The 16,811-nt window shown below is 35.7% G+C and overlaps 1 protein-coding gene across 1 annotated transcript in view; it reads right to left on the reverse strand.

Moving 5' to 3' along the window:
• The window catches only part of LOC141521177 (scavenger receptor cysteine-rich domain-containing protein DMBT1-like), a 135,704-nt gene that overhangs the window by 76,070 nt on the left and 42,823 nt on the right, over positions 1 to 16,811 (reverse strand). The window contains 6 exon segments of the mRNA XM_074233436.1: positions 975 to 1,001; positions 2,490 to 2,807; positions 8,809 to 8,865; positions 9,088 to 9,138; positions 10,546 to 10,572; positions 12,068 to 12,385. Of these exon segments, the coding sequence (XP_074089537.1) occupies positions 975 to 1,001; positions 2,490 to 2,807; positions 8,809 to 8,865; positions 9,088 to 9,138; positions 10,546 to 10,572; positions 12,068 to 12,385 (798 nt within the window).

A 16,811-nucleotide genomic window follows, 5' to 3' on the forward strand; every position in this document is an offset into this window, starting at 1 on the left:
AAGGGGAAAAATAAAAAGGAAAGAATAGAAGGTGAAGGAAGGGAGATAAAAAGGGGAAGGAAAAAGGAAGATAAAGAAAAGAGATAGGGAAGTAACTGGAAGGGAAGAGAGATAAAAAGGAAAGAAAAAAAGGAAGGGAGAGAATAAAAAAGAACTGGAAGCAAAGAGACAAGGCAGGTAAGGTAGGAAAATGAAGTTAAGGGAAAAGAATAAAAAGGAAGGAAAGGAAAGAAAAACAGAAAGGGAGAGAAAGAAGGGAAGAGGAAAGAAAGAGAGAGAAGACAGTTAAGAGAACTGAAGGAAAGGAAAAGAAATATATTAAAAAGAAATTAAAAACATAAGAAATTATAGATAGCAGGAGGAACCACAGTAATTATTCATGCTATCACATGAAAAAATTGAGAATTGAGCAATGAAAGTAAGGCAAGCTTTTATTAAATATAAAATTGAAGAAAGAGAAGGGAAGGAGAAAGAAGGAAGGCAAAAGAGAACAGACAAGAAATTAAAATCAGAAGAGAAAAAAGATGAGAGTAGACAAGACCAAGAGAAATCTACAATTTGAAACTACAAAGAAAATAGATTAAGAATGATTCATATAATCTGCTAGAAATGACCACTTAGGTATCTCTAGAAAGTCTTAGAATGAAAATTAGGCATGATGACTGTTTATATAGAATTCCTCTTTTGTCAAATTGTAAAACTGAAAGAATTAAAAGAACAAATGCCCATTTGAAATAACTAAAGGCATAAAGAAACTTCCAAGAAGATAAAATTTGGGACCAATCACAGGAACCAGGCCGCTTGGAAGAAATATTTGGGAGCTACAATTAAAATCAAGTTTCATAACAAAGTGATTGTTCATCTCACAGACATCACTACAGAGGAGAAAAACACCTCTCTACATTTGTAGAAAATTAAATGATTTCTCTCATAAAGAAAGCCATGCTGTTGAAAAAGAAAGAAGATGGACTTACCAATGGTGGGTATACCTGTTGTACTGGCTGCAATAAGGGAAAAAATCAAATGAGACTTGGATATAAAGAATTTGAAAAACCCAATTTACAAAGGAATTGATAAAGATCAACAACAGGTTTACAAAGACACAGATTTTCAGACTTAAAAGGAACCCTGACAGGAAGTTCGGCCAACTCATGGATGAAAGCAATCCACAATATGACAAACTTGGTTTTGGTTCTGCAATCCCTCCTTGAAGAATTCCAAGAGTGTAGTGCAAAGCCAATTCATTTTAAGGGAGGTCACTGAGCTCTGTGGGTTGATTTCACAGCCAAAGAAAATTGGCCACTTTTACCCACATAATTGTCCACAGTGCCGGTTTTAAATTTTAACCAATATGACATAGCTATCTCAGATTTAAACCCAATAAACACCAATGAGAGATCAAGAACTAAGACTAAGAGCACTCTAGCTAACAAGCAACAAATATATCTTTTAGAGACTCAACACTTTGTCATTAACTAGATAGGGGATCTTTAACCAATCACTGAACATCTGTTCCACTTAGGATCCACATTTACACTAGATATAACTCGGGCTTGAGATCCTTTCATGATCATTCAAACTCCAGTCTTCCTTGATTATAGCATCAAGAAGATAACTGCCATCAGTAAAATGTATTTTTTTTTTTGCAAAGCAAATGGGGTTCAGTGACTTGCCCAACGCCACACAGGCAGGTAATTATTACTTGTCTGAGGCTGGAATTGAACTCAGGTACTCCTGACTACAGTGCCAGGGTTCTATCGACTGCACCACCTAGCTGCCTCTAGTAAAATGTATTTTTGTTCATCTGAGTAATCAAAACATTTTTATACTTGAGGATTGTGGCCATAAAGTGAAAGGAGGATGTTTTCTGAAAGACTAGAAATAGTTTACAACAGATAAAGGTTTTTTCAGGGTTCATTTTTTTTTTACTACAGGGCTTCATCTTGTTCAATTTTAAAGAGCACTCCCTTATTTGAGAAAAAAGAAATTGGATTCAAAATATCTGGGGAAAATCCTAGTAAAAATTTTACCTTTAAAATTTTCTAGGAATTACAAAAGGACAATAGTCATAGGGTGATAGAAAAATAAATTAAGTGCTGGAAGAAATCTAAAAAGAACCAGTCTGGGTTATTCCCTTTAACTATAAAGAAACTGTGACCCAGAGAAAGTAGACAAAATCCAAAGTTCATATAACCCAATTCTCTGCCTGTCAATCTAGGACTCTTCTCCCAGCATGCTCCTTTCCCTAAAAAACCGCCACTTTGAATTGTGATCACCATCATTTTCAAAAAGAATAGTGAACTACCAACCAAGTCTTCTCTTTAACTCCAACAATCCCTGATCCTCAGAACTTTTCAGCTATGAGAAACTTGTGGGTATTTCTGGGCAAAAAGGCATTCTCAACAAACTCAGGACAAGAATAATATCAGCCAGGAAGACTAGATGCACTCCAGAAAAGAAAAGGGAGGTGGTTCCCAGAGAAACACTACCTGAGCAGATGACACTGGCATCCTCCTGGTGTCCACAGTTGTGACTGAGCCACCCCTTGTGGGGACAGTACCACAGGTAGGATTCATATCCAGAGCATCTCACATCATCCATTACAATATTGCCAGTTCCCTGTCCAAATCGGGCGTTTCCTGGAGCTGACACAGCATATCCACAGCCCAACTGTCTGCAGACTACGTTGGCATCATTCATATCCCAGTAATCATCACAAACAGTACCCCAGGATCCTTGGTACAGCACTTCAACTCGACCCTCGCATCTGTCTCCTCCATTCACCAGTCTCAAGGCTGTAGCAGAATCTGTGCAAAGGAAGGAAAGCAATTTGATTTTAATGTTCTTCTTCAGGGTGCAAGTCTTATAATCTTCAATCACTTCTCCAAACCAGCAAAAGTGTCTGGGTTACTGAGGGGTGAAATCGACTTTAATCAAGTCTTAGGGCCAGAATAACACAATGAAAATGGGCCCAGAAACACAGCAGGTAAGATCTATCTAAACGTTAGAAAGTGTTCTGCCTTTTCATAAGGTCAAGGAATGGTATATATTCTTCTTTATTAAAGACTCAAAAACAAATTATAACCCAATATTAACACTTCTTAATTTGCCTTATCTAAGAAATTTGCATAGCTAAGCTTGATTTTTTTCTTTCTGATACTTCAAAGTCCTAATCTGTCTTCATAGCATTAAATAACCAAAACAGCATCTCCATCACAGAAAGACTAAGAAGTACCTTTGTCCATGGTCATGCATTTAAGTCACCTCCTTTTAACATAAGGACATAAATAAAAATTATTTAAAAAAACATATCATATGAGACTCCAAAAAAATAATGTAAAGAAGGAGAATGAAAAAGGGGGAAAAGAATGTAATGGACAAAGCAAGGAGAGGAAGGAAAGGGAGAGGAAATGAAACAATTATCAAAGGAGGGAGAGATGAATGGATGAAGGCAGGCAAGAAAAAGAAGCAGAAGAAAACAAAGAAAAAGGGCAAAGGTAAGAAATTTTGTTTCATAGAAAATGATGGGGAAATATGTATCATTTATATTCCCATGAGGATGTCTGAACATGTGTACATAGCATCAAAGAGAAGGGTATTCTCCAGATTCTCAAATTACTTCAAATTCCCCAAGAGCAGAGGCCATGTGCAGAGAAAACTGTCTCATGACGTATCCAGAGATCTTCACACAGAGATACAATGTGAGGCTTGTAAATAATTATCCTGATTGTGGTAATTAGTTTAAAAGATATTTTTAATTTATGTATTTTATTGTATAATTTCATATTCTTGTCAGAAACAAATGCCAGGTTACTTTGTACACACTAGTCCAGATCTTCTGTGACTGACTTATGTTGTTCTTCTACAACTCCAGAAAAATATTCTCAGAAATTAACCCATCAATCATTTCCAGCAGGAACCATCTTAAACATGAATGTAGGAATGGCTAAATATTATATTGATATAAAATGTATGCATATATGTTTATTGTTGGAATATGTGTGTTTTCTATATGTATACATGTATTGATGAAAGGATTTCAAAGGGTTTTACATATAACATCAAGGCAGATCTTCGCAGTAGCCATGTGGAATTAACCTTTTTGTTATCACCATAATAGAAAGGAGAAAACTGATCTCCCCAAAAAAGATAAATGACTTCTCCAGGGTCATAGAGGTAATAGGTGCCTGGGGCAGGATTCCAGTTCAGAGCTTTCCTGTCTCCAAGTCCAGCAGTCAGTACATGATTCCAGCAAACGGATGAGTTTTTGCAGTATAAAAGGACAAAAAAAGTAAATAAAGTGTCCTAAATGTCTTACTGTTAAGCAATCGAACTATTGCAATGAATAACTGCATTAAAATTTAGAGGCTGACCCGTAATCATTACGAGTGGTTGAGGCCATGCTGTTCAATGTGAACTAAAGAAAAATGTGAACTGAAGAAAAAAAATATTTGACTCAAAATTGTCCAATGAATGACCTTCCCATTGAAAGGGAATAACTGATTCATATTTCTAAATATGATTTGAGCACAGGGTCAACCCTGATCTCCTCTCTTAGTATCCTACAAAATAAATAGGATCTGTACCCTAGCTGTGAATTGAACAATTAAACATTGTCTCGGAGTAGGATGGTCATCACAGAGCTCTTGTTTCATGGAATGATGAAAGAATGGATATAAGGCCCTGGGCTTTAGAAACTCTACACTCAGAAGTGCACATATACCTGTACATTGATTACAGAAAGGCTTTCTAATATGAGGGCTGTTCACATAAAAGGTGATGAAGTAGAGGAATTCCTGGATCCAAGATGGCAGAGTCAGCTCTAAACAAATTTAACTATCTCATATTCACCCCCAAACAACATAAAGTAGCACCTTTAATCAAATCCTGGAACATCAGAACCAGTAAAAAGATGAGGCAAATCAATCTCAGAGCCCCCAAAATTTGAAAGATCAGCAAGAAATGCGTGGTTCCACTTAGGTAAAAGTGGAACACAGTCCAGGAAAGGAAGCAAGTGAACAACAAGGTCCACCTGAAAAAAACCAGTGGTATATTCTGAGTTCCAGGATGGTGGAGCAGCAAAACATCAGAACCGGGAACTGCCATGTGCAACATAGTTAGGGGAAAGAGCAAACACCAGCTCTGAGAACTGCAACTTACTTCATCATGGCCTTGGATAAACACATAGAGGACACTGAACAGACCCCCACATGCTTTATTATAGCCCCGGGAAAACAGAAATGCCCCCACTGGCCAAAGTGCATACAAGACATCATGACTAGGACCATTATTCAGCACCAGATAAGCTGAAACAGACCTAGTCTCCAGTAGTGGCAACTCCACCACCACCTCAGTCTTGAGTACAACAGCAGACAAGAGGGTCCCACCTTAACCTCAAAACAACATCAGCATAGCACTAGGCAAATGGTCATGGCCTTAAGTCACTGACACAGGAAGCCTAAGCTAAGTGTCCCTTGAAATAAAAGGAAAAAGACAAAAACAATGAGCAAAAATGACAAAAAGAATCTAACCATAGAAAGTTGTTATGCTGACAAAGATCAAAGAGAAAATGAAGACAAAACCTCAGAAGATATGGGACAAAAATGTCAGAATACCTATGAGCAAAACCCTCAGGAAGAACTCATAGGAAAGCTCTATAAGGGATTTAAAGATCAAATATGAAAGGTAGAATAAAAATTGGGAAAAGATAGGAGAGAGATGAAAGAGAATTAAGAAAAACAATCTGCAGTTTGGAAATAGAAAGACTGCTTGAAAAGGTAGAATGGCCAAATGGAAAAGGAAGTAATAAAAGTTAGCTGAGAAAACAACTCCTTAAAAGATAGATTGGAGAAGTAGAAGCCTATGACACTAGGAGTCATTAAGCTTCTTTTTTTTAATTCAGACGAATGGAAAATTAGAAATTCCTAATTGGGAAAACAAGCAACCTACAAAATAGAAGCAGGAAAGAAAATTTCAGAATCATTGAACTACTTGAAATCCATAATCAAAAGCTATGGGACAGAATTTTTGAAGGAATTATCTCGGAAAAGCACACTGATATCCTAGAGACAGAAGGCAAAGTAGACATTAAGCAAATCTATTATTTACCTTAGAAAAGAGATCCTAAAATAAAAACTGCAAGTAAAATTTTAACCAAATTAGAGAACTATTAGGTCAAGGAAAAATTATTGCAAGTAATCAGAAACAATTCAAATATTAGGGAGCCACAATCAGGGTTACCCAGGACTTAGTAAATATAATATTAAAAGATCTGAGATGATGAGTATGACATTCCAGAAGGCAAAGGAGCTAGGACTTCAACCAAGAATTCACGGAAAAAAGTCTTTCCGGGAATTAGAAGAATTTTAAGCTTTCATAAGAAGAGCAAAATTAAACCTAAAATTTGATCTTCATTATCAAGTTTCAGGAGAAGCACAAACAAGAAATGGGTTTCAGGGGGTGGGGGGAGAAACCACAAGGGATTTAAGAGAACTAAATACATCGCTATAATGGTTACACTAATAATACAGCTAGAGAGAATATACATAGACAGTGGATTCAAACATAAGGTGAAATTGAGGAAGTAATGTGAAAAATAATTAAGGAACAAGAAAGAGGAGAATACTGAGTACAGAAGGAAGGAAGAGGTAGAACAGGGTAAATTATTTCAAATGCAGAGGTAGAAAATATCTATTACATTTCAGGAGAAGATGAAAGGGTAGACAGCGGGCATCACTTGAACCTAACTCTCATCCGTATTGGCTCAAAGAGAGAATAATGCATAAAAGCAGTTAAATATAGAAATCTATTTTACACAAATGAAATTCAAGGGAAGAAGAATAAATAATTTGGGACAGGCAGCTGAGAGAAAAGCAAAATTCTGTTGAAAGGGGAAGAGAGAGAGAGAGAGAAAGAGAGAGAAGGAAAAGTAAAATTTCAAAATTTCAAGGAAGGAAAAACAAAGTTAGCAATCACAACTATGAATATGAATGGGACAAAAAGTCCCATAAAATAGAAGCAGATAAGAGAGTTTATCAAAAACCAGAATGTTACAATTATGTTGTGAAGCAAAGAGATGCAAAAATTTTGCTTCTATTAAAATAAAAAGAAAAGCATGGTTAGTAATTCTGATCTCAGACAAAATAAAAGTAAAAATAGTCCTAATTGAAATAAGGAAACTACTTCTCTTTAAAAAAGAAAGTACCATAAAAAATGAAATAATTATCAGTGTTAACTGTATATGCACAAGGTGGTATGGCATCCAAACACTTAAAGTACATCACAAGTTTATGACCTAACAAGAGCCAGAAAGTGCTACAAAGTGTAAAATAGATTACTTTAATTATATTATATTAAAAGACGTTTCCACAAATAAAACCAAGACAATCAAGATTAGAAGCATAGTAAAAGAAAAACCTTGATAACTATATTTCTAGTAAGTGTCTCAGTTAAGAGAATACAAGCCAGTCCTCAATGGATATATACTCAAAGGCAATAAACAAGCAGTTTTCAAATGAATAAATCAAAACTATCTATTGGCATATGAAGAAATATTCAAACCACTATTGACAAGAAATATGAAAATAAAAATAACTTTTAAAGTTCCATCTCATATCTATCAGATTAGCAAAAGGACAAAAATGAAAAGCAATATTTGATCTAGAGGATATGGGAAAATGAGAACACTGATGCACTGTTATGGGTATTGTGAACTAATTCAACTCTCCTGGAGAGCAATTTGGAATTATACCCAAGAGCAAACAATTCAGCTATACAACTACTAGGTCTACATCCAAAGAAATCATAAAAAATGAGCAAAGACCTACATGTGCCATTTATTTCAGAAACTGTGTCATATACATATGAATATAATGGAAAACTATTGTGCAATAAAAATTATAGACAGAATTTAGAAAAATCTCATGAAACATAAAGAAAATGATGTAGTCAAATGAATAGAACCAGGTAAACATTGAACACGGAGTCAGCAGCACTGTGTGATGATCAACCACTGATGATTCAGCTCATCACAGCAACACAATGCTCCAAGATAAGTCCAAAGGATTAATGAAGGAAATGCTGTCCATAGTCACATCAGAACTGATAGGCTGAATGCAGGTAAAAACATGCTTTTTTCACTACTTTACTATTTTGGGGGTTTCTTTAATCCTGTTTCTGCTTTCACAAATGTGCTAACATGGAAACATGTAAAATGAAAGTACATATATAATCAATATCAAATTACCTATTACTTTCTGAAGAGGGGAGAGAAAAGAGGGAGGGAGAAAATTTTGGATATCAAAATCTGCTAAAACTGCATCCTGAAAATCATATTGATGTGTAAAAGGAAAAAATAAAATATTGCTTAAAGAAGTTTTGAAACATAAAGGCAAAACTGGACAGTCAAATACCCATTGAATTTACCACTGTATGTTCGAAAATGTTATCCCTTCTACGTGAATGCCCTCCCTCCTTATCTCTCCTTGCCTTCCAAATGCCTGACTTCTAGCTAGGTTCACTCCAGAAAATATCTCTATATTGAAATCTTTCCTCAAACACTGTCCTGCCTTAATTCTCTGTACTTCCACTTACCGTGTTTTATTTATGAGTACATTCATCATGCAACCTCCTAGCAAACTGTACATATTAGATCATGAGAATGTATCAATTTTATATGAATATCTACAGTGACTAGCACATGCCTAGACTATTTGATGTACTTAATAACAATATTTGGAATAAACTGAATTTTTAACTAAAACTTAGTAGATATATATAAAAAGAGAATGACAGCAGAGGAAGAATTACCTGTTCCATATATTGTTGTGTATAAAGGTGACTGGGAAGTGGGAAAAGCTGTTGATCCTAAAAGGTAAAAATTCAATACAAGATTAAAAGTAATTCTCTCAGTTACTGCTCATTTGTAAATATCTATTCACAGTGACTAGCATATATCTTGAGCTTTCAATGCTCTTAATAAAAGCATTTGGAATAAATTTAATTGGTATTTCAAAATGTCTCTACTCTTCTCTGACTACAACTTATTACAGATACAGAAAAAGGAAAAGACAGGATAGAAAGCATTACCTCTTGTTGTTACATGAATAGTTGACTCAGTAGTTGGAAATTCTGATGGTCCTAGAAGTGAAACATACAAATTCAATCTCAACTCAGGATTGGAGGCTATACATCAGAAGCACTTGCCTAGATAGTTCATGATGAAAATATAATTTAATCACATTCTGTGTTTTTAATGACAGGTTTGAAGAAGTTTGCAAACAAATTGGAATTAAAGGCATTTATTTAGAATACTAAAATCAAATAAAACTCAATAAGAAGTTCTTGATTAAAGCAGTAGACGAAAAGCAAGGCAAATGAAAGGGCAAAAGAAAAATAATGGGGAAAGGAAAAAGAGGGAAAAGGGTGGGATGGGGAAGGAAAGGGAAGTGAGAGAAAAGAAAAAAGAAAGGAAAGAATAAATGAAAGAGAGAGAGGAAGGAAGGAAGGAAGGAAGGAAGGAAGGAAGGAAGGAAGGAAGGAAGGAAGGAAGGAAGGAAGGAAGGAAGGAAGGGGAAAAAATAAAAAGGAAAGAATAGAAGGTGAAGGAAGGGAGATAAAATGGAGAAGGAAAAAGAAAGAGAAAGAAAAGAAGAGAGATAGAGAAGTAACTGGAAGGGAAGAGCGATAAAAAGGAAAGAAAAAAGGAAGGGAGAGAATAAAAAAGAACTGGAAGCAAAGAGACAAGGCAGGTAAAGTAAGAAAATGAAGTTAAGGGAAAAGAATAAAAAGGAATGAAAGGAAAGAAAAACAGAAAGGGAGAGAAAGAAGGAAAGAGGAAATAAAGGGAGAGAAGACAGTTAAGAGAACTGAAGGAAAGGAAAAGAAAGATATTAAAAAGAAATTAAAAAACATAAGAAATTATAGATAGCAGGAGGAACCACAGTAATTATTCATGCTTTCACATGAAAAATTGAGAATTGAGCAATGAAAGTAAGGCAAGCTTTTATTAAATATAAAATTGAAGAAAGAGAAGGGAAGGAGAAAGAAGGAAGGCAAAAGAGAACAGACAAGAAATTAAAATCAGAAGAGAAAAAGATGAGAGTAGACAAGACCAAGAGAATCTACAATTTGAAACTACAAAGAAAATAGATTAAGAATGATTCATATAATCTGCTAGAAATGAACACTTAGGTATATCTAGAAAGTCTTAGAATAAAGATTAGACATGATGACTGTTTATAGAGAATTCCTCTTTGGACAAATTGTAAAACTGAAAGAATTAAAAGAACAAATGCCCATTTAAAATAACTAAAGGCATAAAGAAACTGCCAAGAAGATAAAATTTGGGATCAATCACAGGAACCAGGCCAGTTGGAAGTAGTATTTGGGAGCTACGATTAAAATCAAGTTTCATAACAAAGTCATTGTTCATCTCACAGACATCATTACAGAGGAGAAAAAACACCTCTCTACAGTTGTAGAAAATTAAATGATTTCTCTCATAAAGAAAGCTATGCTGTTGAAAAAGAAAGAAGATGGACTTACCAATGGTGGGTATACCTGTTGTACTGGCTGCAATAAGGGAAAAAATCAAATGAGACTTGGATATAAAGAATTTGAAAAACCCAATTTACAAAGGAATTGATAAAGATCAACAACAGGTTTACAAAGACACAGATTTTCAGACTTAAAAGAAACCCTGACAGGAAGTTCGGCCAACTCATGGATGAAAGCCATCCACAATATGACAAACTTGGTTTTGGTTCTGCAATCCCTCCTTGAAGAATGCCAAGAGTGTAGTGCAAAGCCAATTATTTTAAGGGAGGTCACTGAGCTCTGTGGCTTGATTTCATAGCCAAAGAAAATTGGCCACTATTACCCACATAACTGTCCACAGTGCCGGTTTTCAATTTTAACCAATATGACATAGCCATCTCAGATTCAAACCCAATAAACACCAATGAGAGATCAACAACTAAGACTAAGAGCACTCTACCTAACAAGCAACAAATATCTTTTTTAGTGACTCAACACTTTGTCATCAACTAGATAGGAGATCTTTAACCAATCATTGAACATCTGTTCGACTTAGGATCCACATTTACACTAGATATAACTCTGGCTTGAGATCCTTTTATGATCATTCAAACTACAGTCTTCCTTGATTCTAGCATCAAGAAGATAACTGCCATCAGTAAAATGTATTTTTTTTTTGCAAAGCAAATGGGGTTAAGTGACTTGCCCAACACCACAAAGCTAGGTAATTATTACGTGTCTGAGGCTGGATTTGAACTCAGGTACTCCTGACTCCAGCGCCAGTGTTCTATCCACTACACCACCTAGCTGCCCCTAGGAAAATGTATTTTTGTTCATCTGAGTAATCAAAACATTTTTATACTTTAGGATTGTGGCCATAAATTGAAAGGAGGATGTTTTCTGAAAGACTAGAAATAGTTTACAACAGATAAAGGTTTTTTCAAGGTTTGTTTGGTTTTTTTTTTTTTACTACAAGGCTTCATCTTGGTCAATTTTAAAAAGCACTCCCTTATTTGAGAAAAAAAAAGAAAGTGGATTCAAAGTATCTGGGGAAAAGCCTAAAATGTTGTTACATTTAAAATTTTCTAGGAATTACAAAAGGACAATAGTCATAGGGTGACAGAAAAATAAATTAGGAGCTAGAAGAGATCTAAAAAGAACCAGTCTGGGTTGTTCCCTTTAACTATAAAGAAACTGTGACCCAGAGAAAGTAGACAAATTCCAAAGTTCATTTAACCAAGTTCTCTGCTGTCAATCTAGGACTCTTCTCCCAGCATGTTCCTTTCCGTAAAAAATACCCACTTTGAAGTGTGATCACCATCACTTTCAAAAAGAATAGTGAACTCCCAACCAAGTCTTCTCTTTAACTCCAACAATCCCTGATCCTCAGAACTTTCCAGCTATGAGAAGCTTGTGGATATTTCTGGGCAAGAAGGCATTCTCAACAAACTCAGGACAAGAATAATATCAGCCAGGAAGACAGGATCCACTCCAGAAAAGAAAGGGGAGGTGGTTCCCAGAGAAACACTACCTGAGCAGATGACACTGGCATCCTCCTGGTGTCCACAGTTGTGACTGAGCCACCCCTTGTGGGGACAGTACCACAGGTAGGATTCATATCCATAGCATCTCACATCATCCATTACAATATTGCCAGTTCCCTGTCCAAATCGGGCGTTTCCTGGAGCTGACACAGCATATCCACAGCCCAACTGTCTGCAGACTACGTTGGCATCATTCAGATCCCAGTCATCATCACAAACAGTACCCCAGGATCCTTGGTACAGCACTTCAACTCGACCCTCGCATCTGTCTCCTCCATTCACCAGTCTCAAGGCTGTAGCAGAATCTGTGCAAAGGAAGGAAAGCAATTTGATTTTAATGTTCTTCTTCAGGGTGCAAGTCTTATAATCTTCAATCACTTCTCCAAACCAGCAAAAGTGTCTGGGTTACTGAGGTGTGAAATCTACTTTAATCCAGTCTTAAGGTCAGAATAAAACAATGAAAAGGGGACCAGAAACATAGGAGGTAAGATCTATCTAAATCTTAGAAAGTGTTCTTCCTTTTCATAAGGTCAAGGAATGGTATATATTCTTCTTTATTAAAGATTCAAAAACTAAAGATAACCCAATATTAAAATTTCTTAATTTCCCTTATCTAAGATATTTGCAGAGCTAAGCTTGATTTTTTTCTTTCTGATACTTCAAAGTCCTAATCTGTCTTGATAGCATTTAATAACCACAATAGCATCTCCATCACAGAAACACTAAGAAGTACCTTTGTCAATGGTCATGCATTTTAATGGTCACCTCCTTTTAACATAAGGACATGAATAAAAATTATTTTAAAAAAATATCTCATGAGACTCCAAAAAAATAAAGTGAAGAAGGAAAATGAAAAAAGGGGGAAAAGAAGCTTGTAATGGGCAAAGCAAGGAGAGGAAGGAAAGGGAGAGGAAATGAAAGAATTATCACAGGAGGGAGAGATGAATGGATGAAGGCAGGCAAGAAAATGAAGCAGAAGAAAACCAAGAAAAATGGCAAAGGGAAGAAATTTTGTTTCATACAAAAGGATGGGGAAAGTTCTGGGTCCATACGTATCATTTATATTCCCATGAGGATGTCTGAACATGTCTACATAGCATAAATGGGAAGGGTATTCTCCAGATTCTCAAATTATTTCAAATTCCCCAAGAGCAGAGGCCATGTGCAGAGAAAACCGTCTCATGACCTATCCAGAGATCTTCACACAGAGAAATAATGTTAGGCTTGTAATTCATTATCCTGACTGTGGCAATTAGTTTAAAACATATCTTTTAATATTTGTATTTTATTGTATTATTTCATATTCTTTTCAGAAACAAATGCCAGGATACTTTGTAAAAAATAGTCCAGATGATGTTCTTCTACAACCCCAGAAAAATATTCTCAGAAATTAACCCATAAATCATTTCCATGCAGGAACCATCTTAAACATGAATGTAGGAATGGATAAATATTATATTGATATTAAATGTATGCATATATGTTTATTGTTGGAATATTTGTGTTTTCTATATGTATACATGTATTGATGAAAGGATTTCAAAGGGTTTTACTTATAACATCAAGGCAGACCTTCACAATAGCCATGTGGAATTAACCCTTTTGTTATCGCCATAACAGAAAGGAGAAAACTGATCTCTCCAAAAAAGTTAAATGACTTCTCCAGGGTCATGAAGGTAATAGGTGCCTGGGGCAGGATTCCAATTCAGAGCTTTCCTGTCTCCAAGTCCAGCAGTCAATACATGATGCCAGCAAAATGATGAGTTTTTGCAATATAAAAGGACAAAAAAAATTAAATGAAGTGTCCCAAATGTCCTACTGTTAAGCAATCGAACTATTGCAACGAATAACTGCATTAAAATTTAGAGGCCCACCGGTAATCATCAGGAGTGGTTGAGGCTATGCTGTTCAATGTGAACTAAAGAAAAATGTGAACTGAAGAAAAAAAGTATTTAACTCAAAATTGTCCAATGAGTGACCTTCCCATTGAAAGGGAATTACTGATTCATATTTCTAAATATGATTTGAGCACAGGTTCAGCCTTGTTTTCCTCTTTGCTCCATTAGTAACCTACAAAAAATAATAAGATCCATACCCTAGCTGTGAATTGAACAATTAAACATTGTCTCGGAGTAGGATGGTCATCACAGAGCTCCTGTTTTATGTAATGATGAAAGAATGGATTTAAGGCCCTGGGCTTTAGAAACTCTACACTCAGAAGTGCACATATACCTGTACATTGACTACAGAAAGGCTTTCTAATATGAGAGGTGTTAACATAAAAGGTGATGAAGTAGAGGAATTCCTGGATCCAAGATGGCAGAGTCAGCTCTAAACAAATTTAACTATCTCATATTCACCCCCAAACAACATAAAGTAGCACCTTTAATCAAATCCTGGAACATCAGAACCAGCAAAAGATGAGGCAAATCAATCTCATAGCCCCCAAAATTTGGAAGATCAGCAAGAAATGTGTGGTTCACTTAGGTAAAAGGGAAACACAGTCCAGGAAAGGAAGCAAGTGAACAACAAAGTCCACCTGCAAAAAACCAGTGACATATTCTGAGCTCCAGGATGGTGGAGCAGCAAAACATGAAAACCAGTAACTGACATGTGCAACATAGTTAGGGGAAGAGCAAACACCAGCTCTGAGAACTGCAACTTACTTCAGCATGGCCTTGGATAAACACATAGAAGACACTGAACAGACCACCACAGGCTTTATTATAGCCCCGGGAAAACAGAAATACCCCCACTGGCCAAAGTGCATACAAGACATCATGACTAGGACCATTATTCAGCACCAGATAAGCTGAAACAGACCTATAGTCTCCAGTAGTGGCAACTCCACCACCACCTCAGTCTTGAGTACAACAGCAGACAAGAGGGTCCCACCTTAACCTCAAAACAACATCAGCATAGCACTAGGCAAAAGGTCATGGCCTTAAGTCACTGACACAGGAAGCCTAAGCTAAGTGTCCCTTGAAATAAAAGGAAAAAGACAAAAACTATGAACAAAAATGACAAAAAGAATCTAACCACAGAAAGTTGTTATGCTGACAAAGATCAAAGAGAAGATGAAGACACAACCTCAGAAGAGCTGTGACAAAAATGTCAGAACACCTATGAATAAAACCCTCAGGAAGAACTCAAAGGAAAGCATTAAAAGGAGTTTAAAGATCAGATATGAAATGTAGAATAAAAATTGGGAAAAGATATGAGAGTGAAGCAAGAGAATTAAGAAAAACTATCTACAGTTTGGAAATAGAAAGACTGCTTGAAAAGGTAGAAAGGCCAAATGGAAAAGGAAGTAATAAAAGTTACCTGAGGAAAACAACTCCTTAAAAGATAGATTGGACAAGTAGAAGCCTATGACACTGGGAGTCATTAAACTTTTTTTTTTAATTCAGAAGAATGAAAAATTAGAAATTCCTAATTGGGAAAACAACCAACCTACAAAATAGAAGCAGGAAAGAAAATTTCAGAATCGTTGAACTACTTGAAATCCATAATCAAAAGATATGGGACAGCATTTTTGAAGGAATTATCTCGGAAAACCACACGGATATCCTAGAACCAGAGGGCAAAGTAGACATTAATCAAATCTATCAATTACCTTAGTAAAGAGATCCTAAAATGAAAACTACAAGTAAAATTTTAACCAAATTAGGGAACTCTTAGGTCATGGAAAAATTACTGCAAGTAATCAGAAACAATTCAAATATTAGGGAGCCATAATCAAGGTTACCCAGGACTTAGTAAATATAATATTAAAAGATCTGAGATGATGAATATGACATTCCAGAAGGCAAAGGAGCTAGGACTTCAACCAAGAATTATTAAGGGAAAAAGTCATTCAGGGAATTAGAAGAATTTCAAGCTTTCATAAGAAGACCAAAATTAAACCAAAAATTTGATCTTCATTATCAAGTTTCAGGAGAAGCACAAAAAAGAAATGAGTTGGGGGGGGGGGGAGAAAACATAAGGGAGTCAATAGAACTAAATACATCCCTATAAGGGTAACACTGGTAATACAGATAGAGTGAATATACATAGACAGTGGATTCAAAAATAAGGTGAAATTGAGGAAATAATGTGAAAAATATTTAAGGAAAGAGAAAGAGGAGAATATTGGGTACAGAAGGAAGGAAGAGGTAGAACAGGGTAAATTATTTCAAATGAAGAGGTAGAAAATATCTATTACATTGCAGGAGAAGATGAAAGGGTAAACAGCAGGCATCACTTGAACCTAACTCTTATCCGTATTGGCTCAAAGAGAGAATAATGCATAAAAGCAGTTAAATATAGAAATCTATTTTACACAAATGAAATTGAAGGGAAGAAGAATAAATAATTTGGGACAGGTAGCCGAGAGAAAAGCAAAATTCTGTTGAAGGGGGGGGGAGAGAGGGGGAGCGAGAGAGAGAGAGAGAAAATAAAATTTCAAAATTTCAAGGAAGGAAATACACAGCAATCACAACTATGAATATGAATGGTACAAAAAGTCCCATAAAATAGAAGAAGAGAGTTTATCAAAAACCAGAATGTTGCAATTATGTTGTGAAGCAAAGAGATGCAAAAATTTTGCATCTGTGAAAGTAAAAAGAAAAGCATGGTGAGTCACACGTTTATGACCTAACAACAGCCAGAAAGTGCTACAAAGTGTAAAATAGATTGTTTTAATTATATTATATTAAAAGACTTTTCCACAATCAAAACCAAGAAATTAAG

This window comes from Macrotis lagotis, chromosome 4, assembly GCF_037893015.1.
Source record: "Macrotis lagotis isolate mMagLag1 chromosome 4, bilby.v1.9.chrom.fasta, whole genome shotgun sequence".
NCBI lineage: Eukaryota > Metazoa > Chordata > Mammalia > Peramelemorphia > Peramelidae > Macrotis > Macrotis lagotis.